Raw genomic sequence first — 24,578 nt, forward strand, 5'->3', positions numbered from 1 at the left:
CCCTGAAACTTAGCTCTTCTGTTCCAAATGTTGGCTGAGCTAAGATCATCACACAAGGCAGGGAAGAAGAGAAAAGTCCACCTGGCTGCATCCGTTTTCTTCCAGCCACAAGGTGCCGCTAGGGGGTCACAGTTAATAAGCCCTCCCCATGAGGAAATCCGGCATCCACACTGCCCCTGCCGTCCCCAAGCAGCCCCGACGCCCCTCTCCCACTGGTGGCACCCCAGCCTGTCAATGGTCTTCTAATGACCCTCCCAGTTGCTGGCACTCTCCCCCTCTTCCCCGCTTCACACACACACACACACACACACACACACACACACAGCCAGGACAGCCTTCCCAAAGCACAAATTTGATTACATCACCGCCACTTCAAAAACTTCAGAGGCTCCCTGGTAGAGTTCTAGCCCCACCCCCGACAATGCTCGCCCACCTTCACCACAGTACCCAGGTCCACAATGACCTCAGGTGCCCCCTGACCTGCTGCTACTTCCCACTTGCCTCCAGGCTCATTTTGACGGTTTGTCAAGGAAGCCTTCCTTCCCTCGAACCTCTGCACTTTGGGTTAGGTGCCCCTGCTGTGTTCCTAGAACATTCTACGCTAAGACAATTTCTGACACTGATAAGCTCTCAAGAAGCAATACATTTTTCTTACTACTGTGAGTCCACCCTCTCTCCCCTGGACACTCAGAATTGCATGTGTTATGAATAAATGAATGAAGGGGTGGGTCTCAAAGGGACGGGCAGAGTTGCTCTCGCCCACCCCGACCCCTTCTTTCTGTAGAACATCAGAAACAAAACCAGGAGTACCTCTCCTGAGGGTCACTTTCTGCTGACACACTTCACTGCCTCTTCTGTGTCAGTTCTAGTAAAAAAGCAAGCTCCTCCAAAACCCTCCATCCCTAGGCCCACTCCAGGGTCCTCCCAAGCAGGGGCACCCTCCACCCTGGACCACACAGTGCACTCTCACCGAGTCCCCACCCCACAAGCCTCCAGGCCTCTACCCGGGCTGCTCCTGCCACCTGAGTCACCCTCTTGATTCCTTCTCTTGGCTGACTCTTACTCTGTCCTCATAACTGAATGTAGAGCCCATTTCTTCAAGGAAGCCCTCTCTGATGATGTCCTTTAGCTCTTGGCTGGGCTCCCTCTACAGCAGGACTGCTTGGCGACCAACTGGTGTTTGTCCACCTGCTCCTCGGAGACCATGACATCTTGGAGGCCACGTGGGAAAAAGGAGTGAGACGACAAGAGGGGTGGGAAGAGCAAAAAGCAAAATCACAGCCCAAGTCCCAGATTCAAGGATTCTGTCTCAGAAGAAAAGAATAAAATATTTCATACGTATGTCATTTGGCTATGAGTTTTGTGGCTCATGGAAAGCAAGAGGTTGGTGTTCTAGTCTAAAATCCAAGTTACATGCAAAGAAATGTACATATTCATATCCAAAGGAAACCAGAGCTGCTCAACAACAGTTTGCAGTTAAAATCAAAGGAACTTTGATAAAGGCAATCTCTCTCTCTCTCTCTCTCTCTTTTTTTTTTTTTGTATCATATAGTTGTAGAAGTATTTGTATAACTAAGTGATGGCTACAGCCTATGATTCTGCACTGGAGTGTTTGGGGCTGAGGAAGCCCAGATTACATGCACTGTGTAAATACAATCACACCAACACACTGACAGGCGCCATAGTGGCTGAGCTGAAGTTCCAAAGCAGACAACCTTACGTTGCAAGACAGCTCTCATTAGAAAGTAAGGAATGCAATGTTCTGTACTCAATTACATACGTTATATGGGCCATTAAGCGATAGTGCATCTTGTCTAATGAAACCCCAAAATAAATTGTTAACGTCGATTTTCTCCATCTGACCCTTCTTTGCTAACTTTGGATATCAAAACCTCACTCCATACGGAAAGCTCAGATCTACGCTGCAGCAGGTTACATCCCGTGGAAGAAAGCCTATCAAGGGAGAACTGGAGAGTTTCCCTTCAGAAGCTGCTAAGTCTGGTTTTGCACCTGTACGTCATTTGCAACCACGTCAGCGTCAAAGGAGTAAGACCTTACCTCTGTGGGGCGAAAAGCACTGCGGTGCTTCTGAACCATCAAAGAACACTGAGCTTTGTGAAACAGTCCTGAGGCACTTAAATCGTACTTTTTGTGAAAGGCTCCAAAACTGACCCAATTCACCAATCCAGGTACAACAGGGAGGTACCGGAATTAGTAGATAGAACATGCCCTTGAAGTCTGACAAGGCCCTGCTTGAATCCTGCTACAGCATTGACTAGCCGCTAAACGGACCAATCCCTTAACCCCTCTGAGAAGGCTTCCCAATCTGCAAAAGGGGGCTGCCACCGCCCACCTGGGAGACATGGATGTGAATGCAACACGCAAGTAGTGCGGCCGACTGGTACCTGACACGAGGCCTGGCTAGTTTCCCTCCGCTGCCCTTCTCCCCCTTTAAACTTGCATTGTTCCCCCTGGTAAGGGTCAAGCCCCCGGACCAGACTGCCCGATTCTTCTGTGTATCCCCGGATACATGCCTTACCTTTAGGAGGCAAGAAAAAGAACTATCTCCTCCAACGTCACTATCAATGTTCTTAAGAGTCTGGGTTTTTTTAACTCTATTTTGCAGGGAGACTATTCCAGAACTGTCCAACCACCATTCTCCACTTTGGCTCCTCTCCCAGCGCCCGTCCCTTCTCACCTCAAATCTTCTGTCTGCTGGCCTTTTGTTCGTGGGAAAGAGAGTCCGCTAGGGTGGAGACTCCCTAGGCCTCTGTCCCTCCCTCACAGGTGAGTGTGACTACCTTCTCCCCACTCCCCACTCCGACTCCAGCTTCCGAGGAGGTTCCCCTCCCGGACCATGCAGCCTCTGCATCATCCCAAGACCCGCACGCGTGGCCACAACCCTCCCTTCAGATTTCTTCCTGGGTGGCCCTGCCCACCCCGAAGACTCTTAAGGATAAATGCCATTGCTCTGAAAATCCCAAATGCCACTGGCTGACACACAAAAGCTGCATGGTCTGGGCTTTCCTCCAACCCAGGCACAGCCCTGCCCCACCTCAGCCTCAGTCTGCACCTCCCGAGATGAGCTCATCCACCTGCAAGGCTGTGAACACCAGCTAAGAATGACGACTCCCAACGTGTATCTGTGGTCCGGCTCCTTCACCTGAGCCCCAGGGCCATAGACCCGAGTGCCTCTTTGAAGTCCTAACTTGGATGAAAAATGGAATCTTAAAAATGCCTCATGTCCACCATTTACTCTAGAGTTCGATTCCTGGCAGGTACCTCCCAGGCTCCCGATTTTAGTAACAGACCCAGAACCCACCTAGGTGTTTGAGGTCACATTCAATTTCCCCTGTTCCTCCCCCCGGCCCTGCCCTGGAATCAGTCCTGTCATTTCTATCGCTAAGCCAGTCTCAAGTCTGGTTCTGCAAGGACCACGGATGGAACCCCACAAGCTCATAGCAAGGTGCAGTGCGTCACAGTCCTCCGAAGAGAGCTACCTGGAGAGGGAGGCATCTCCTGCCGCTGGTCACCACAGAAGGCACTGGATTCTCACAAAGGAGTCCCAGGAGAAGGGACTCAAGTTTCTCCTGTGGTCTGAACTTTGAAGGGCCCGAGGTTTGGGGCAGTTCCTAGTTAGCAGACACACCTGCCAGTGAGCAGATGAGGATGGGGGAACCCAGGCAAGGCTGTTCTCACTCCGACCCCTGGGCTATCGGGAGCCACGGGAAAGGCCTGTGTCCAAGGCACAGCCCAGCCTTCACAGATCCCAGCCTGCATTTGCCAACCCAGATAGCCTAGACCCCTACTTGCTACTCTTACTTCTATTCTGTTCCCCCCCAGAATGTGATGGACTCTTTCAGAAAGTCTGGCCTGTCTCAAGCGAGACCAAGTCAGTGAAGGATGAAGTGTCCACAATTTGACCAGGGCATGAAAGGAGAAACAAGGTCTCATGGCCAGCATGACGGTGGTGGCCAAACCCTTTCCCCGGGTGAGATGAACCAGGGTGTGGGTGAGAATGCAAGGTCACTTCACGGCTGACTGTGGTGTTGGAGACTCACTACCGAAAACTAACGACACGGCCGTCAGTGGTGGACGTCAGCTGCAACAGACACGGAGTCAGCTCTTTACTGCCAACATGGGTTAATAGTAAAGGCTGGTACAGGGAGGCCTGCATGGCTGCTGAGGCAAACCACAGACCCGACTCTGAATGCCCACTGGCTGGAGCAGAGAGGAAGCTACGGTCCCCTTTAGCGGTCCCTGTGTCCACCATATCCAAGTGAGCCAGCTACTTAGGAGAAGGACATGTTGTTCTGATACTCAGAAAAACCAGCCTCGTAAAGGGAAAATAAGAGTGGCATGGAGTTTAGACCCGCTCCTGCCTCTCTATGAAGGCAAAGTAAAGTAAATGGCACGGAGAAGGTGAATGCAAAAACAAAAAACAAAAAAAACATAAAACCGGTGACTGCTTCCTCCAACAGCATCCCCTGCAGCTGCTCATCTCCGAGCCTGCCACTTTCTCACCAGTGACCACCGGCCAGGAAGCTTCGTCACGCACGTCACACAGCGACAGCCCGGAACCGCGTGCTAAGCACGTTTGTGTGAAAGTCAGAATAAAGGAAGATGCTGCAGATTTTGACTTTCAAAGTTTAAATTCTCCATGAAAAAATCCCTCAGCAGCCGCCTAATTCAATTCGCATCTCGCTTCTTCAAAATAATCAAACAAATTTAGTAAGGACGCATTTGTCACCAAACATAAGGAGGACCAAACTGTTTCCTCAAAGCAAGGATTTTAACAGGTATCAAACACCAGTGGGTGATTTGCTAAAAAAGCAAAAATTCCAAAAAACTAGAAAATAAAAAGATGACTAGGATAATATATGGATCAAGGCAACTGTTAAGGTGTTTGCTTTTTAAAGCGATGGGGACAGCACGGAGGACAATCTGGCTATTTCCAATGCAGGGTGTGCACAGTCCACTTTTCAGACGCAACAACATGCTCACAGGGCGGTACAAGATAGAAAGGGAAATAGAAAAAGGAAAAGAGGAACAGCGAAAATTAGAAACACATAAGAACAAAAATAACTGACAGCAATTACAAGAATTTACGTGACTTTGGTGAGGACAGGGACGAGGGGACGGTGAGACCCACCCTCACCTATTGTTCCAGGGAAGGCAGGGGCCTGAGGCGAGGGGCGCTGCCGGGGGACCCCAACGTGGTCAGCGCCCCAAACCTAAACTTCACCTAGATGCGTGTAGACAGCTTTTGAGCTACAAAATGTGGTCGCATTTCAAGCTGGACAATTTTACTCACTCCCACGAAGAGTAACAGGAGAGAATTAGGCTCTGTTCCTGCACCAAAGCATTGTTTAAAAAAGTAATGACTGTGGAATAGTAAAAGCAACAATGGAGTAAAAGTGACTGGAGGAGAGCGTACTTGACCCGAGCTCACTGGCCGCGTTATCTCACTGGCGTTCCGATGCTGGCTGAGCCCTTACGGTACCAAAACAGACAGACCCACCAGGAGGGAAGTTTAATGCGCTGCTGTATTTTGATGCCGAGAGCCATGCCTGGTACACGAGGTTCTGGGTAAACAATGGTGACTGTGTCAACCACTATGGGCTAAGCACACAACCAGCTACTCCGCCAAATCCCAAGGACACACTTCAAAAGGCAAAAACAAGCTGGCATTCTCTGGTGGGCCTGCAGACTCAGAGCAAAGCAATTGCTGAGCAAACATATCACCAGTGCCTCCTGTGACAAAAGAGGAGGCACTGGCCAGGGGGCTGGGGCAGGGCTCCAGGCTTCCACTGCTCACCCACCATTCTGTCCAGGGGGAGAATGTGGTCCCTGCTTACGTTGCACCGATGCACCTACATTCACTGACGCCTGGGGACTGAGCAGGAGGTGACAGGTGACGGGAATGGAGCCAGCCTGGGAGTGGCACGGTGCTGGCATCTGTGCCCTCAGCTTTGCCCAGACCACTACATCTGCCAGCTCATCTACAAGAAGCAGAAGGGGAGAAAGCCGTGTAGATCACAGGGCCCTGCGAGGACAAGTACAGGTCATGGCCACGATATGCCTGGCCCCTTCCTTAAGCCATAGAGGTATGTCCGGGGAAAACGTGAAAATTCATCCAGAGCCCGCCAGGCACCACAAGCAGGTGGGACTCGGGTCCCCTGTGCCTGTCACTCACAGGACTGGTCTGGACTATCTTTTTATCAATTCTCTGGCATCTTCTCCTCCAACTTACCAACAACCAGAAAGTAGAATCTGATTTTAGACTCACAGAGAATCGCAGAACACCTCCTCCACAACGGGCCGGGCAGCACGTGCCAGGTCCTCCGACCGTCACCTGTGGGACCGCCATGAGCCCTCTCCAGAGTCAAGGCCCGAGGCCGTAGGCCGGGGGTCAGAGATTCTCACAATCTCCCCAGCAAAGGGGGACCACCTCTCGGCAAAGGCATTTCACCCTCTTTGCCCAAGGGATATCTCGATAGATACACAGGGAAACAGAGCAGAAGATGGGGGGGTAGGCAGCCCAGAAGAGCTCGTCTGAACTTCCAAGTCAAAGTGGGTCCGTTGACTTAATCACAGGGATAAAATGAGGACGAATCTTTCCCTGCTGTGCCCCATAATCCGTGACACGCCTTTCCCTGCGTAAGGAGCTCATTTGGAAGCCCCTGTCAGTGTTTCTGTTGTCCTAAATTGGCATGGTGGTTGTCAGGCAGTGAGAGAGGGCCTGAGCCGTGCAGGTGCTGGACCTGGGAAGCAGGAGACACTGGCTCCACCCCCAGCTCAACCAGCGCCTCATTCTGCATCTCAGGATTCAGCGTGACATCTATAAGCAAAGGGATGAGACTTTCCCAGGACAGGCTGTCCAACAGGAATGAAATGTGAGCCATGTAACGAAAGTTTCCCAGTTGCCACATTTAAAGAGGTAACCCCCCCAAAAAAAACCCTAGAAACAGATTTTAAGAACATATCTTACTTATTCTACTGTGTGTAAAATACTATCATTTTGACATGTAATCAATAAAGAAAGTAACAAGATAGTTTACATTCTTTTTACTAGACAAGTCTCAGCGTCTGATGTGCATTTGACGTAGAGCACATCTCAGCTCAGAGCAGCCTCCTCCCCAGCTCTCCTAGCATCAGTGGCTTTGGCTAATCTATTGGACAGCAACTCCAGGGGTCACACCAGGGTAATTGGCTGAAAAGCGGGAGTAAGTGTCCATAATAACCCTAAAAGAATCTCTCTGAAACAAAGGCGGATTCACTTTTAAACGTCTGAAACCCGGGGGGTTGATCCTCCCTCACGCCTTGGCTACAAGACAGCCCTCCTCCTTGCTGATCCCTTTCTGGATGTAGGGAAGCAACCCTTCATATAGCCAGGGTGGCCGGGCATCCAGGTAGACTTTCCTGCTCTCTGTGTCCAGTCCCACGAAGTCCTCCTTCTCAAACAGGATGTAGAGCAGGAGGATCTTGTCCCCAGACTTGTCGGATGCACCGTCCAGCCACTTGGACTTGAGCATGATGAAGAGAGACACAGTGAAGTCCTCGATCCTCTTCTCCACCAACCTGCAGTCCTCGTAAATTGAAGGCCACGTCGGTGCGCGGCTGCTCGGCCACCTCCCCATGCAGCACAAAGACAAAGAGCAGAGAGTCATAGAGCGTGGTGCCATACAGCTCCTCTGCAGGTGGAGCTTCTCGAAGGTCTTGGCCAAGAGGCAGTCGGTAATGGTGACAAGGCCCACGACCTTGCGGTGGGTCTGGAAGTCGCTCCACCCATTCTCGGGCGCATAGTGATTACTGTAGTGGATACAGAATGCCCACTGCCAGCCGCACGGGCTGATCTGCCTCACCAAGGAGATTCGCTTATAGATGCACAACAAATTCTGCTCTGAGATGATCCCCACGGGTTGGACCACCACGGAGAGAGTCTGGTGGTCCTCAGCACACTGCACATAGTCAGGGATGTTCATGTTGCAGGCCCTGATGAGAGGGAAGAGGAGACCGAGGTACATACTGTGCTGCGGGCTGCGGGCCTCACTGGGTTGCGGTGACCTGGTGTGTACCAGTCAGAAGGCAGGGGAAGCCCAAGCAAAGCCGGGGGTACAGTTTGTCCTCAGAGTCTACACATGGCTACCGCAGCTCGGATCACATTACGCAGCTTTTGGTCTAGGCTTCCGCCCTCTGCAGAAAAGGGTCATTTCTTGTTTTCTGTTTCCAAGCACCTAGCCATGCCCTGATGCAAAGTCAGTGCTCAAAACTGCTGAATAAAGGAATGAATAAAGGAACTGCTTCCACACCCCTCAGCAGGATATAATGCAAAGAAACACAGTAGGATCAAAAGACCTGGATTTCAACTCCAATTTATTTGAACTCCTAAGATGCAGAATACTTGATAAGAAAACTTGCTTTGGGGAGGAGGGTACAGTTAAGTAGTAGAGCACATGCTTAGCATGTATGAGGTCCTGGGTTGAATCCTCAGTACCTAATTTTAAAAAAAATGAAACAAATAAATAAACCTATTTAATCCCCTCAAAAAATATTTTTTGAATTCCAAATTCAAGAAAAAATAACACACCTTGCAATTGACACAACATTGTAAACATGAGTATACTTCAATTAAAAAAAAAATCCTTGCCTTACCAGAATATATCTGGATTATGGAAGTTTACAAGTGTAAAATGCTTAGGGTACCACCTGCATAAGAAGAAGGAACTGTAGAAATTTACTATCCCTCATTTATGAGCTATATTTCCTTTGGGGGTATATAAACTCTCAGAGCTAATTTTCTCAGATTAAAAAAAAGAAGGAAACATTACCGGATTCTCCATACTGCTGAAGAATCAGATAAACCTATGATAGCATCTGACACACAGAGTTTACTCAATAAATGCTTGTTGAATGAATGAATAAACAAGCAAAGTGAATGCTGCTCCCTGCCACAGAGCATCATGATGGTACTGCCTGGAAATCCCAAGCCCACGTTTCACCCGACTCTACACTAACCATGGGTAACCTGGGCAGGCCTGTGTGCTCCTCTTAACCCCAGTTTAATCATGAATAGAAATGAGGGCAATAACACAAACCTCAAAGGGTTAGTGAGTCATTACTGAATTGTATCCCAAATTTGCAAGATGGAACCTTTAAAGAACCTTGGGCAAAAAGTCCGTAGGCCCTCTCCATATTATCTCTTACAACTACATGGGAATCTACAATATATCTCAAAATAAAAAGTATAATTTGTTAAAGAGGCTATTGAGGTTAAATGAGCTCACTGTCTCAAATAAGGAACACACAGTACAAATAGGTCAATGCCCAGCCCATGAGATACACTCAGTAAACATTCCCAATGAGCCCACTGGTCCCTCCAACTTCAGAGCACGATGATGTGTCCTCATGGCCAGAGGCCCCTGCACCTGAAACTAACAAAGCTAATGGTCCCCACTTTCAAGAGCCCCTGCCACCGCCGTAGGTCTAATTTTGTACTTGTAATTTTTTTCTATTTATTAAATAGAAAAACGTAATTGCATAGCCTTCAGGTCACCGAAAGCTGACTACAGAGATCATGATGGCAGCCCTTCTTCGTGAAACAATAAAATGAAAAGCCATTTCCACAAGATCTCTGTGTAAATCTATTAGGGAACTTCATCCTGGACTGAGAGGAAGAGGACTGGGGAGGAGGGGGCAATCTGCGGCACACAGACGCATGGGCCACCTGTCCCACGATGGACTTTAGACCCAACACTCACCCTCAAGGAACTTCAAAATAGACACAGACAGAGTGCTGAGGGCAAGATTTTTTTTCTTTTTAAAGAAATCCCTGATTCTCTCGCAGGTTTTGTTTCTACCGAGAAACAAATGTCTTATGTGTATAATGTTTCACAAAAGACTTAAACTATTATCACCCCAACTTGACGCATTAAGAAACTGAGGGAGAGAGGTTTATCACGTTGTGCAAGATTAGAGAGAGGCAAAAAAAAAAAAAAAGATTAGAGAGAGGCCACGTCGGACACTGTATTTAAACCCAAGCCCCTGTTCCAATGCTCACACTAGAAAGTGGGATATACTGCCCCTTTACTGCCCTCTCCCTGCAATAAATGTCTGAAGAGTCTTTTCTGTGCCACCTGGAATCACAATCACTTCAATTTTCCACAAAGAGCTATGTCACTCCTTGGAGGATGTGTCAAAATCTATATGTTGAATGGGAGGAGAGATTTGTATTTTCTGTTTCTCAAAGGAAACACGGCTTAAAAGAAACTGAAAAGCACTTTTCTAGTCTAAGTCTTCATTGTGCAGAGAAGGAAACGGAGGCTCAGAAGAGATGAGGAAAGGGTCTTATTAACAAATATTGCCTCAGCGCAGCACCAAGCCAGCCTTGGGCACTTCTGGGGGAGGATCTGGAAGGCCCAGGAGAATGAGTCTTAGAAAACGGAAAGAGAAGAAGCATACAAGTCCCCGTCTCTACACCACCATACCATGAAGTTCCACCAAATTACCCAGTATGGGTGCAGCCAACATTAAGGTGGGCTAAACAGGTTAAAGAAGCCTGGAAGTTTCAACCATAGTGGAAATTCCAACATTTACTATGTTTTTTTCCCAGTTCAAGCATCAACTCAGTGGGCACTCTGTACCAGGCACTACACGAGGCCTGGAGTTCTCCCAAATACACAACTCTTATATCACGTGTGCAAACCACACACAGGCCCACCAGAAGGAAAATGCCCACAGATAAGGTGGAATTACTGAAACTGAAAGCAGCCAACCAGCATATATTACTAGCAAAAACGGTCCTGCTAGAAATAGACTCATGGACATAGAAAGCAAACTGTGGTTAGCAGGCAGGAAAAGGGGGATTAACAGATACACATTAATAAATATAAAATAAATGACAAGGACCTACTATATAGCACAGGGAACTATATTCAATTTCTTGTAATGAGTTGTACTATAAACAATCTAAAACATATGTAGATACATATGCATATGTTTATAACTGAATCTCTGCTGTACATCTGAAACTAACATTCTAAATTGACTACACTTCAATAAAAAGTAATTTTAAAAAATAAGTAAAAATAAAAGCAACGCCATTTAGAAAAAATAAAAGAATACTCTGATCCCCTTAGCTGTAGGTGCTGGAGAATTCTGGTTACAAACACCAAGTCCACTGGGTCACTCCAGCACTGGCTGTCAATCTTTCTGACCATCAGAGAGTCACTTGGCTTCAGTGAGTTTATTTTCTCTTCTGTGAAAGGCTTCAGTTGCAACTAACGATGTATAGAATCTCATCATTCACAAACCCAACAATTAAAGAGGACTTCCCATGGGCCAGGCTCTGGAAATATGAAAATATAGGGTCCGAGATATATTCATGGGTAGAAGAAATTTATGCCATAAAGACATTAATTCTTCTTGCTTTGATAGACAGATTCAATACAATTCTGTTTAGATTTCCTACCAGAGTTTTTATGGGTAACAAGATAATTTATGGTCAGGAACAACCAAGAAACTTCTTTAGAACCAGCACTGGGAAGGGGTGGATAGGTCATTCATTTCCACTGGTGTTTCTGAAGTGATGAAAACGTTCTGGAATATTAATGGTTGCACCACTGTGAATATGCTAAAGCTGCTGAATTGTAGCATTTAAGTGGGTGGACTTCATGGTGTGTGAACAATATCACAAAAAAGATGTTAAATGAAAAAATATTTCTTGACAATTATTTTTCCCTCTATACAACTAGTCTGCCCCACAATTTAAGAAGAACAAAAAAACCAAAACAAACCAAATTTTGCCAGGAGCTCTTTAGGACTGCAATGTCCCTGAGTCTCCAAAACCTCTGGTGGTGCTGTTCCTGTTAACACACCCTAGCTGGGCTGGGCTAGTTAGGGACTGTAACTATCTTTTTAAGATTGAAGGTCACACAATTCACCCTGGGAGAGGGAAGGATGGAGGATGTCACAGCCTCATGCCTTCAGCTCATTTTTAACTGAACCAAGCCTTGCTTTCAACACTGTAATCCCTCTCACTATAAAAACAGTGACATCATCAAGCACCGCCATCAAAACACGTGAAAGTGTTCAAGGTACTTACCTGGGGCAGAAACACTAAGGGAGAAGGAAGCTTGCTCAGCACTGACGCTCCCTTTTCCCGACTCCACCAGGAGAAGCTGGGGTTCACAGCCGGAGGCTCTCAGCCCGGGGAGCAACGCCCACACCACTGAGCTGGTCCCCAGGTAGCGGGAAAGGGAGAGGTGTGCAGCCCCGGGGTCGCGGGTCAGGGAAAGCGGGGGTGGGGGACGCGGGCAGTAGCCCCGCTCGGAGGCCAGCCCCAGCCCCAGCCGCCCGCCCCCGTCCGGGTCCGCAGAAACCGCCCCCCCGGGACACAGCCAGCCCAGGGGCGGGGACGGGCCGGCGGCCGAGGAGAGGCAGCCCGGGAGGAGAGGACTCGCGGGCGGGAGAGGGGAAGGGGACGCCAGCCGCGGACTGAGGGGAGCCCGGCTGGGGCGAGAGGCGGCATGTGCACACCTGGCCCTGGACAGCTGTGGCCGGGGCGCCGGGACAGGAACCAAAGTCCTACCGGGCGAAAGAGCTGAGAAGCATTTGGGGCCAATCCTCGGCTTGGAGGTGCAGCTTCAAACCCTCGGTCCAGCTGGCACCGACTACGCATGCGCAGGAGGGCCAGCGATCCTCTCTGGGTTCTGCGAGAGAAGGTGGGGAAGCGAGGGACGGAGAAGATGGGAGGAGGAGGGGAGAAGGGGAAAAGTGGAGGGAGAGACATGGACAGGAGGAGCAGAGAAAAGGCACGGATCTGGAGGGTGGAAGAGAGTATCAGAGATGGAGAGAAATAGTTTTAACTCTGGGGGCATCCTGAAGGAGGCAGCAGTCCTGCCTCTGCACACTTCTCTAACCCTTCAAGGACCGCAGCACATATTTTACCTCCCTGGACCAGCCCTCCACCCAAGGCCTCTGCAGGACCCCTACGGTGATCACACCCGTTGCCCCCAAGCGGAGTTGGGTTTCCTTTTGCTCTGGGAACCAAGCACCCGCAGGTGTTGTCGCTCAGAACTACCTTGGAAAGAGTACATATTCCCCTTTTACACGCTTGGACACAGGCAGGCAAGATCTCTGCCTTACCTCCACTGTCCCAGGTGTTGTGCTGGCGGGGAGCGGGAGGTACAAGGTCAAATCCCAAAAGGAGCATACTGCCTGAGTTTTTGTGCATAGTCCCCATCCTTCCTGGGTAAACAACACCCCACCCTCGGGGAACAATCAAGGGCACACAGTATGTCCCTGGGTGTGGGATAGCTGCCCTCAATTCCAGTGCCCAGCTTGCTAGGAAGATAGGAGTGTTACTGAGTCTAAATTAATTCTCCTTAGTGCAGGACAGGCCAGTAAGTTGGGAGACCAGGTGTTGGGGCATGGAATAGCAACTTTCTGTAGACCTAGATGGCAAACTAATGTCCTGGAAAACCATCTCCCCAAGTCTGAATTCAGGCTCCTTTCCTACGAGCTTGGTTTTTGCAATCTTCTTGATGTAGTAATTCTTTGTTGTTAGAATCCTTTGTTCTTGCAGCTATCTGCCTGGGTCAGATCCCTGTAAACCTCCAACAAAACAAACGTTATTTTCTATTATGTTACTTGTTATCTTTATATGAATGGAAAAGTATTAAATATCCTTAAAGGTCAGAGCATTCAAAATAGGCTCTCCTGTATATTTTAGGCCCTAGGCAACATTGTTTTACAAGCAAGATGAAGCCTTGGAGACAGAGCACAGTGTTAAGTCAAAGGAACAGATCTAATATGGAGTCAGATTTGTTCTTTTCTATTACCAGGGCAGAAGACACTTGAGAATTTAAATCCCTTTAAGTTAAAAATATGTAATACTTTAAAGGAATTTACATACATAGGTCGGAATGTGCATAGCATACCTGGAAAACACACAAAGGATTGTAAACAGTGGCATCTCCAGGGAGGGCTGAAAGAAGAGAGGATGAGGGAAAACTTCTTTCACTTGTGTATTTTTGTGCTCTGTTTGAAATTTTTTAACCACATGCATGTATTTCTTTTTCAGTTAAAAAAAATGTGTAATGGAGCAAAGGAGTAGCAAGCTCAGCAAATAAAGCAGCCATGGAATCACTGAGCCATCACTTTTGATTTCAGCCAGGAAGCATTTATTGACTCTCTCCTATGTGCCCAGTGCTGTTTTAAGACTTCTTTTATTTTTTTTCATAAAATAATAAAGTGCTATTCCTCACCCCTGCCCATGGCTGGTGGAAAACCAACTGAGTTTTTATTGAGTTGTTTTCCAAGAAGTAGAGATCAGTTATAAACAGAACACATCTTCAGGGCAAAACAGGCGGAGTGGTTTTCCAGCAGGCCAGATAGCTATGAAGGGTTTTCAACAGAGGCACACAGAGGCTGAGAGAGAAAGCCTCCAGGACCCTACAAAAAGCTGCCCAAACTGCCTTCTCCATGGCACTACTGAAATAGGAAAGAAAAAATCTGACTCCATATTAGATCTGTTCCTTTGACTTTAACCCTGTGCCCTGTTTCCTAGGCTTAGTCTTGTTGGTTCTGCACCTTTTGTAAAACAATGTTGCCTAGAGCCTGAAATATACAGGAGACCCTATTCTCAAGGCTCTGACTTTGAAGGATATTAACACTTTTCTATTCACATAAAGATAACAAGTTACAGAATAGAAAACAACATTTGTTTGTTGGAGGTTTACACGGATGTGACCCAGGTGAAGAGCTGCAAGAACAAAGGATTCTAACAACAAAGAATTCATACACCAAGTTTGCAACAACCAAGCATTCCCACTTCCCATTTTTAATATAAGAAGAGCCTGAAATCTGACTTGGGGTGATGGTTTCCCAGGACATTATTCTACCATTTCTCAGCTGGCTTTCCAAATTAAAGTCTCTATTTCTTGCCCCCAAAACCTGGTCTCCTGATTTATTGGCCTGTAATGCACGAGCAGAACAAGCCTGGACTCGGAAACACAGACATTGAAAGTACCCATTTGGTATATTAAATGACCTGCTTCTACTCATCTTCCTGACGTTTTATTCTCTTGACCACTCCTGCTATGTTTATGAAAAACCTGTCATGTGGACACATTTCCACCTCTAGCCACTACCCTTCCAGGTAAGAACTGATGCCAAGAAGGCAATGGAAGTTGCTAGAAGGTATTACCTGGACAAAATAGAGCAGAAGTGGGTTCTGGCTGATGTTCAGGAGCAGGCTGGAACACCTGACAAGATGTTATAAGTACGGATAGACAGCTGGGCACCAAAGGAGAAGCTTCTAAACTTCCATGAGGGACTTGTTGGATAGGAAGGAAAAGTCCCAGACTATAGCTCGGATCCCACCACGAGCTTCCTGGGCGAATCTGGGCAAGTAATTTAAAATCTCTAGGCCCGTGCTGTCCAACATGGGAGCCACCAGCAACATGCAGGATTATGAAGTTATTCTGTAGCCAGACAGAATTATAAAAAGACATTTTATTGCAAAGGCCCAGCAGGTATAATATTTAAAAACGTTATTGGTTATCTTGACCTAACGAGATATTTTTGTATGTGTAGGTTTCTGTGGTTTGTAAGGCCTGTGACTAATGATTCCGTTACAGTGAAGTATTTTGAAATTATAAGTTACTGGACACAGTACCCTCATATCACAGTTGAAAAAAACTGATCCACATAAGCAAGGTGATCTGACTTATTAGTTATGAGCAGGGGCTCTGGGGCCAGCCTGCCTGAGTATAAATTCTCACTCTGCCTCCAGGGGGTTCTGTGTGAATCTTGGACAAATTATTGTTGTTTTTGTTGTCGTTGTTATTATTTGTGCCTCTTTTTCCTTACCTTTTAAGTAGCGAGGAATATGTAGACTCTATCTCCTACTGTGTTGGCAGGATTAAATGAGTAAACGTCTGTGCTGCCCACTTCCCTGGGTTTCAGCATTCTCCAGGCAATCAGTGCCAAACTCAGAGGCATTCTCCACTGTCTTCGTCAGTCTGGGGTGCTGTAACAAATTACCGTGGGTCGGGTGGCTTAAACAACCAGCATATTCCTTATGGTTTGGAGGCTGAGACTTTCAAGGTCAATGTATCCTTGAGAGGATTGCCAGCTCGAAGATGGCTGTCTTCCCAATATCTTCATATCCCAGAGAGCAGAGAGAAGCAAGCACTCTGGGGGCTTGTATAAGAACACTAATCCCATTCATGAGGGCTCTACTCTCATGACCTCATTTTATCCTACTAATCACGTCCCAAAGGCCCCACCTCCCAATACCATCACCCTGGGAGATGGGGTTTCGACATATGGATTTTGAGGGGATGCAAACATTCAGTCCACACATCGGCTAAGTCTCCCCAACATGCAGTCATCAAACCTGTAGCTAATTTCAAAGTAATATTTATGTCTCTCTGCCCATTTCCATTCCTACATCCACTATCACTGAAGCCCTGTTACATTTTATTCCTTATTTTTCTGGTAGAGATTTAATTGATTCCTCTAACTCCAATGCTCCCCTCGCTCCAGTCTGCTTAACAGCCCTGCCAGGTAGGTCTTCCTTAAAACACCTTCCCACTTCACCTGGTTGTTTTTTAGTTGTAAATGTCAGAATCCTCTCCACACCCCATCCTATACCTTTAATCCGTTACACTACGGCTCACTATGTTATTTTCCTCTTACCAATGTAAGAAATTTCCATAAGCTTAAGAGCTTAAACCAGCACAGACTTATCAGCTTATGGCTGTGGAGGTCAGAGATCCAACACAGTTCTAATTGGGCTAAATTCAAGGTAGCAGCAGGGTTCCTTCCTTCTAGAGGGTCTAGAAGAGAATGTTTCCTTGTTGTTGTTGTTTTTTTCCGGTTTCCAGAGGTCACCCACCTTCCTTAGCTTGTGCCCCACGACTTCCTCCATTTTCATGGTCAGCAGCCTTTCTGAACATTGCTCTATGGCTACACCTCCCTCTGATTTTAAACTCAGCTGGGAAATGTCCTCCATTTCAAGGACCCCTGTGATTACATTGGGCCCACCTGGACAATCCAGGCTACTCGCCCTATTGTCTCATCTCAGGATCCCCTTGTCCCATCCCATTCAGGCATTATGAATGTGGCTGTGACACTCACCTGTGTAACATTTCCTCTCATGAGCATTTTATGGTTCAAGGCACATATGAATGACTTTTTGTTTTTCTTCCTTAGCCTTTCTACATTCAGTATGTCTGGTGAGATTATATGAATCCTTTTTATTTGTCCCCCTGCACTAATCTTTAATAATGTATCATGGGTTTAAAATGCTAACTGATAGACAATTTAGAAGACAGAAATCCTCTAAGATTTTTGTCCTAAAATATCTGTCATGCATTTTGCCATGTACAGTAACATGTCACAGGTGGCTACCCTGTGGCCGGGGAGGGACATGATTCTGCCATCACACTCCCCTCATTCTCACCAATGTGCTGATCACCTAACCAAGGACCTATGCTCCCCGCTTCGCTCACTTCCTCCTCCTTTCCATTGACTACCCTGTTCCCATCGCTTCCTTCATTCAGCACATCAGGATTTCATGACCACATTCTCCTCTAAATGGAATGGGTATCTTGAATCTAATGTCTGACAACTCTTCTTCCTGTATATGCACACACTGACCTGCACATAACCCCGTCCAGCTATTTATTTTCCTAGAATCTCCCAGAGGAATCAGTTCCATGATGATGGTGATGATGATGATGATACTGACAATGCTGACAGGGACCTCTCAAGGATTCTGATAAAGAGGGAATCAATAAAGGGAGGGAATCATTGCAAAATTGCCCCAGAGACAGGCTTAAATGTAAATAACTGCTATAGTGTTTAATGAAATTGACTAATATTTAACTATTTTTAAAACTTTATATCGCTGAATTTAAAATTTTAACGGGAATTCTCATTCACCAGTAACCAAGATTCAACTCTAGGACCAAAGTCTAAGGATTTCAATCTTCTAACAAATTGTCCACTAGGCTTTTAAACACGTGATCCTTTTAAAAAGGTTAGTGCTGGGCTGAAAATAAGCAGGATTCTTATAATCTCACCAGACACAGTGAATGTGGAAAGACTAAGGAAGAAAAACAAAAAGCCATTCATAACATCTTGAACTTCACGTTGCTCACAGGAGAAAATGTTAGCCAAGGTGAGCGTCACATCAACATGACGCCTGAGTGGGATGGGGAAGCTGATCTTCCTCATCAGACATTTATCCTGATTTGTTAGATGCCAACACAGTTTCCTCATTGGATTTGCTTCTAACAAGTATGGAAGAATTTACGTTCTACCAAAAGCAGTCTAAACATTTTCCCCTGCTGTCAGGTCTCTGGACTGAATGTCCCCACAAGAAGGACATGAATATGTTTCATAGGGAATTCTTCCTGAGAAGCAACAGGATTTTCGAGGGAAGAACTGCAGGCCCCCCATGGAGGGCTGGAGGAGTGCTAGAGGGGGCACTGGAAAAAGAGCAGGAGTGAGTTCAGATACTACCGCTCAGGTTGCCAAAGACAGCTTTGCTATCTCTGAGGATATGACATTCTCCCAAAAGTTCCATGAGTGAAGGTACCTGTGAACACTAAGCAGTTTGTTAAGAAACAGCAGCACATAATTTGCGTCACAGCTCAATTACAGTATGTTTTGATATTTGGAAAATAATTAGCCCATTTTCCTTTGAAACTGCAGCAGTAGCAATAGAAATAAAAAAGGCTGAGCCGTCTTGGAGACAACAATCAATAAACAATTCTAAATCTGCAGGATTCCTTGACGATATGCAAGCAATGAGCTAGATGTGTGCTGCAGATACCTCTTACTGCAGGGCTCACTCCTGCAAAGCATAGAACTAGTTTTCTCAGCAGACAGAGGGAACCAAGTCAAGATTCCAAATCTTGAGTGATTTACTATATGGCAGGAAAGATCACACAAGTTCATCCAGCCAAATATGAATAAATGTAATCAAATATTATCAAATGTGATTGGAGCACAGATGAAACAGGAATTCCTTTCACCTGGGATCTAGAGAGACTTCTTCAGAAAATGTGGCTTTGTAGATGGCCAAAGACATGGGTGGAAATTTGGCAGAACAGGATGTAAGGAATTTTAAAACTGATTCTAAAATTCATAAAAAATTCAAAGGATCCCAAATATCCAAAACAATTTTGAACAATAAAAACAAAGTTGGAAGACTTGCACTATCTGATTTTCAGCCTTTTTTTTTTTTTTTTAAACTACAGTAATCAGAAAGTATGGTGTTGGTGTAAAACAGGAAAATAGAATAATGGAGCAGAATAGAATGTTCAGAACTAAACCAACACTTATATAGACAATTGATTCTCAAAAAGGATGCAGTGGAGAAAGGATCTTTTCAACAAGTAGTGCTGGAAGAATTAGATAGTGATATGCAAAAAAAAAAAAATGAACTTTGATCCACACCTCACAAAATATACAAAAATTACGTCACAATGGATCATAGATCTTAATAGGAAATCTAAAACTATAAAACAGCTAGGAGAAAAAGCATAGGCTTAAGTTTTATGACCTTGGGTTTGGCAAATATTTCTTTGCTATTACACCAAAAGTATAATCTATTTTAAAAAGAAACTGATAGAGTGAACTTTATCAAAATGAAGACTCTTCAAAGCTGTTCTAAACACTGCTAATCAAATGAAAAGACAAGCCATAGACAGAAGCTATTTGCAGATCATATATCTGATAAAGGTCTCTCTTTGTATCTGATCCAGAATAAAGAGGTCTCAAAACTCAATAATAATGCAAACACCTGAATGAATGAATGAGGCCAGAAAACACACTTCAGTAAAGATATCCAGATGGATAATAAGCATATGAAAAGATGCTGATTAAAGATGCCATTAGTCATTAGAGAAATGCTTTTAAAAACCACAGTGAGATACTAGTACACATACATACAAGAATGAATACGATTAGAAAGACCGACCTTACAAAGTGCTGGTAAGGAAGTAGAGCAACCAGAGCTGATACACACCACAAGGAATTTACAATAGTACAACCATTTTGGAAAAGTCTTTAACAGTTTCTTTAAAAAAGGTAAATACCTATCTACCATATAACCCAGATATTCCTCATCTGGTGCTTTAGAAAAGAAAAGCATATGTCCATATAAAGACTTGTAACCAAATATTCACTGCAATTTTATTTATAATAGCTCAAGTTGTAAATAACCCATGCATCCATCAAGAAGTAAATGGAGAAACAAATGATGGTCTATCCAAACACTGCTCACAACAAACTCTTCAGTAAAAACTCAGCACTAAACAATACTCTGCTATAAGAAAAATAAGCTATTAATACAGCAACACAGATGACTCTCAAAATAATTACACTGAATGAAAGAAGTCAGACAACATAGAGTAGATACTGCATTAATCCATTCATACAAGGATCTTGAAAATGCAGACCAATATGTTGTGATGGAAAGCAGATCAATGGATTCCAGGGGAAGAGATGGGGAGGGAGGGAGGGACAACAAATGGCAGGAGAGAAGCTTTGTGGGTGATGGGTATGTTCACTCTCTTGAATGTGGTCATGGTTTCTTGGGGATATACTTATGTCAAAACTTATTAGCTGTACACTTTATACGTGTGAAAATTACTTTGCCAAGTATACCTCAAAGCTGTTTTAAGAAAAAAGGCAATTCAGTCCTGATCCACCTCAGCGCCTGATTGGAGCGACATGATCAGTCCCTCACCCTGTTTGCCTAACAGGAAGGTAGAAAACCTCTCACGGAAAATAACATATGGATTTTTCATTTGCAATGTCTGCCATGTAATAAAGAATTTCAAGACATGCAACATGTCAAGACTATATAACGGATAATATGAGAATAAGAAACATTAGGCAAAGGATGCAAACCCCCAGGTGATGTAGGCATCAGAGTTACCAATAAAGGCTATAAAATACTTTTAATATATTCAAGAAAATAAGGAAATTATGGGAGAATAGACAACAGGGTAAAGACTTTCACCAGAGAAATATACTGGAATGTATTTTTAAGAGAAATCAAACAGATACTCTAGAACTGAAGCTTTCAGCTCTGGAAACAGGTAAACAGAGCTAATTAGGATCCCTTTTAAGTAAAACTTTCAGTAATGCCGGGTAAAATACAACAACAAATGTAACACAGAGCTAACTATGGAAAGAGAAGTTCCCAGGTGACAATACAAAGAGGACACTTAAAGCCCAGAGTGGTAATCTTGTGAGCTGATGCCACCACACCCTGGAGGGAAGGGGTTTTAATCTGCACATAAATAGAGATACAATGTCCATTTAGGAAAAAGGGTCCATACCAGATGTAGAAGACTCTTCCTTTATATCTATATAGTCAGAGACAGAGATGTAAAGTGGCAGCAGAGGTCACAGTGACACAGGGCCCTGGGCCAAGGAGTGTGAACACCTCTGCAAGCTGGGAAAGGTAGGAAGACGAATCCCTCCCTAGAGCCTCGGTGTGGAATGTAGCCTTGGCCACACGTTGGTTTTAGCCCACTGACAATGACTTTGCACTTCTGCACAATAGAACAGTGAGATGATGAATGTGTATTGCTTTAAGCCACTGAGTCTGTGGTCCTTTGTTACAACAGCAAAAGGAAAGAAACTCAGGAACCAACATGAACATGAACCCCAAGCTGCCTGCTGTGCTGGCAAGAAGTTCTTTGTCTCTGAACCTGGGGGAGTCTCCTGTCTTCTGGCAGCATCCACAAACAACCTCATGCTAACTTGACAGCTTGCAGAGGGTTCAATCTTAACCCTGCACAGTTCTTGATATTTAGTTAATAAAAATGATGGTGTCATCATGGGTAATTTTCCATCTTTTAAATACCCTTCAGTCTTCTAATAAAGCTACCTCTAATTGAGAGACAGTGTAAATAGTTTTCAAACTTCATAATAAATAACTGTGGTTTTATTTGGTTACTTAAATTATGAGTAATAATATTCACATTAGTAAAAGTTATTAAATTCAACATTGTTTAATGAAAATATCATTTCTTTTTGCATGAACATGTATTAACTACAATAAATGTTCCATGCTTTGTTCTACGATTTACTGTTAGAGCCTTAAAGAATAATATTTTCCTCAAAAGATATTATGGCAAAGGGATTTCTTTTGGTGGAACAGTTCCTACATCAAATCTGGTGCATGGCTCAGGCCACTGGGAACCTAGAAATGATAGATATTAGGAGGCATTATAAACACAAAATGATTTTTAAAGGAATTAAACAACTGGATGTGTGAAAACAAAGAATCTGAGAATATTCTAGTGAAATAAATGTATTTTTCAGCTTAAGCAGACACTGGGTGAATAAATCTAAAATGAAAAAACCACCCAGAGATCAGCAGTGAGTCATGCATGCAGTGTGACTGATCAAAACCAAGTTGTTTCCAAACCAGTGTGCAGGCTTGATGCCTTCATGAATCAAGTCTGTGTGGCACCAGGCCATCTCGAATACATGTTGATGAGGTATTTATAAGCCCTTCACCATCCCAGCACAAAGCCCACACATGAGCCACAAGACCATCACCTACACATCTGCAAAAGACACAGCATGGTGAATAGCACTTTTCTTGTTCAGTAGCCGGTGGCAGGGCACTGTGAGCAGACAGAGATACAGGGACACAGAGACACAGAGGCACTTCCCCTCACTCAGCTGATAACCTTCCGTGCATTCCTGGGGACAGGATTGTCATAAAATGCACCATGGATTGATCCTCCTCCTAGGAAAGGAACGGTAGGTCTGTCCTCAGGTTGGAGCAAGGGTGGCCGGAGGATCTCAGAAGAGCTGTTTCAGCACAAGCAATAGAAATGTCTGCCACCGTGACCACGAGAGACAGGTCTCCTGCCATCCCGGTAGGCACTTGGGCTCCTGACAAAAGCTGGGCTCAGTAAAGGCTTGAGTAGAAGGCACAGACCTGAGGGATGCCCCAGCAAGAGACAGGAGGTAGGGCCTGGTTTATACTGCTCTGGGTGTATCCCAGCCTCATCCGAATACGAAATCAGAAATTTGCAAAACAGCAGAGCTGGGATGGATCATGTACTCCAGACTCCTCACCTTACAGTTTAAAGGGTGGCAGCCCTGGGAGGCAAAGCAACGTGCTAAAGGCAGAGCGTGGAGGTGGCAGCGCCAGATGAAAAGCACCATGGCAACCCCTGTTCAAGGCCGCTGACACTGAGGACGGGGCCAAGGTTTCCAACGAGGAGAATGAGACAGTGTAAATACTTTGTTCCCCCCAAAACCCCAAATGTTTACTAAGGCACAAAAACTCACCTTAACTAGCTCTCTTCTGAGGGGGCTCTCTTCTGTCTCCGTCTTTCTGTCTGTCTCCATTTCTCTCTCTCAGACACAAACACATACAATTTTGTGAAAGGGGACTTCCTGCCATACAAAGACAGACTTCACATCTTCAGAGAAACACTTCACAAAGCACATTTCCAATTCAAGTCTTTGTGTGAGGTCTGGGCAACTGGCTTATTTTCTAGAACAATAGGTGGTTCCAAAATCAGGAGATCATCTTCCCCAAAGGAAGAGTTCTGGTCCGTGTTGATGAAGCTGGGGGTGTCACATTTCATGAGCCCGTTCGGCTCCTCCTCTGGCCACCTGCTGCATCTGATGGCTTCCTGGAGCCGAACATCACTGTCAAGGGCTATGGTTGGGATACCAGCTTTGGCCTTGTCCAAGCGGTCCACTTCATTGACGTAGCAGTGAAAGAGGGACCTAGATTCGTCATTGTGCTGCCAGAGAACCCCTTGGGCACCAGCGGTCTTCCAAAGTCCGACACAAAGCTGTTCAGTCTGAATCTCTTTTCGGGAGGCTCCGCATTGCAATAAAGAAAACCAAAACAAAAGATCGCTCACACTCTAGCTCGGTGACCTGAAGACATATAGTTTTTGATATCTGCCGAGAGCAAATCCCTGCACAGAGCATGCTGACAAGCACTGGAAGTGAGAGACATCACTTTCGAACACATACAATTACACCCAAGGCAAAAGTCTCGTGAGGGCCCTTGGACCATCCTGAAAAGACATCGCTCCCTGAGAATCCTCAATACTGGTGCATCGCACACCAGTGTTTCTCAGTGGGACACTCAGATCATCTTCATCAGAATTAGTTAAAGTGCTTCTTAAAATGCAGAATTCTGGGGTGCACACCCTCAGAGTCTCCAGAATTAGGGACCGGCAGTCTGTATTTTCATAGCCACCAAGATCACTAAACATGCTCAGGTTTAGCACCGCGGTCTACATCGGGTCACCTGAGCATCGACAATGCTGTCTCATGGGGTGGGGGGGGTGCCATGTGTGTCAGTGTGCTGTCCTACCCACGTGTCTCCCCTGATTCTCAGAACTGACAGTGCAGTCCCATTGGGCAAGAAATACCACCATTTCACAATGCATACGCAGGGCGCCTGACTGACAGATACAATCAGTGCTAGGAAAGGGGACAAAACTCAGGTTCCTCATCGCTTGTTTCACTTACTGTGGGACAAATGATCAATTCAAGGGTAATAA

At 45.6% G+C, this 24,578-nt stretch overlaps 1 protein-coding gene across 50 annotated transcripts in view; it reads right to left on the reverse strand.

The window, feature by feature from the left end:
- The window catches only part of LOC141577204 (trafficking protein particle complex subunit 9-like), a 141,230-nt gene that overhangs the window by 103,769 nt on the left and 12,883 nt on the right, over window positions 1–24,578 (reverse strand). For 22 of the 50 annotated variants that reach the window (XR_012505955.1, XR_012505962.1, XR_012505963.1 and 19 more), the window contains 3 exons: window positions 23,341–23,884; window positions 15,874–16,033; window positions 12,104–12,820 (listed from right to left, as the gene is read on the reverse strand). Coding sequence is in view for 25 of the 50 variants with exons in the window: in XM_074361348.1 (XP_074217449.1) it covers window positions 7,317–8,027 (711 nt within the window). In the remaining 25 variants the exon portion in view is untranslated. Of the gene's footprint in view, window positions 1–442; window positions 12,821–15,208; window positions 15,486–15,873; window positions 16,034–20,189; window positions 22,235–22,261; window positions 22,855–23,340; window positions 23,885–24,578 lie in introns of those variants that run through there. The other 28 variants (XM_074361363.1, XM_074361361.1, XM_074361355.1 and 25 more) reach the window with 9 other exon arrangements.

This window comes from Camelus bactrianus, chromosome 3 (assembly GCF_048773025.1).
Source record: "Camelus bactrianus isolate YW-2024 breed Bactrian camel chromosome 3, ASM4877302v1, whole genome shotgun sequence".
In the NCBI taxonomy this organism is placed as follows: Eukaryota; Metazoa; Chordata; class Mammalia; order Artiodactyla; family Camelidae; genus Camelus; species Camelus bactrianus.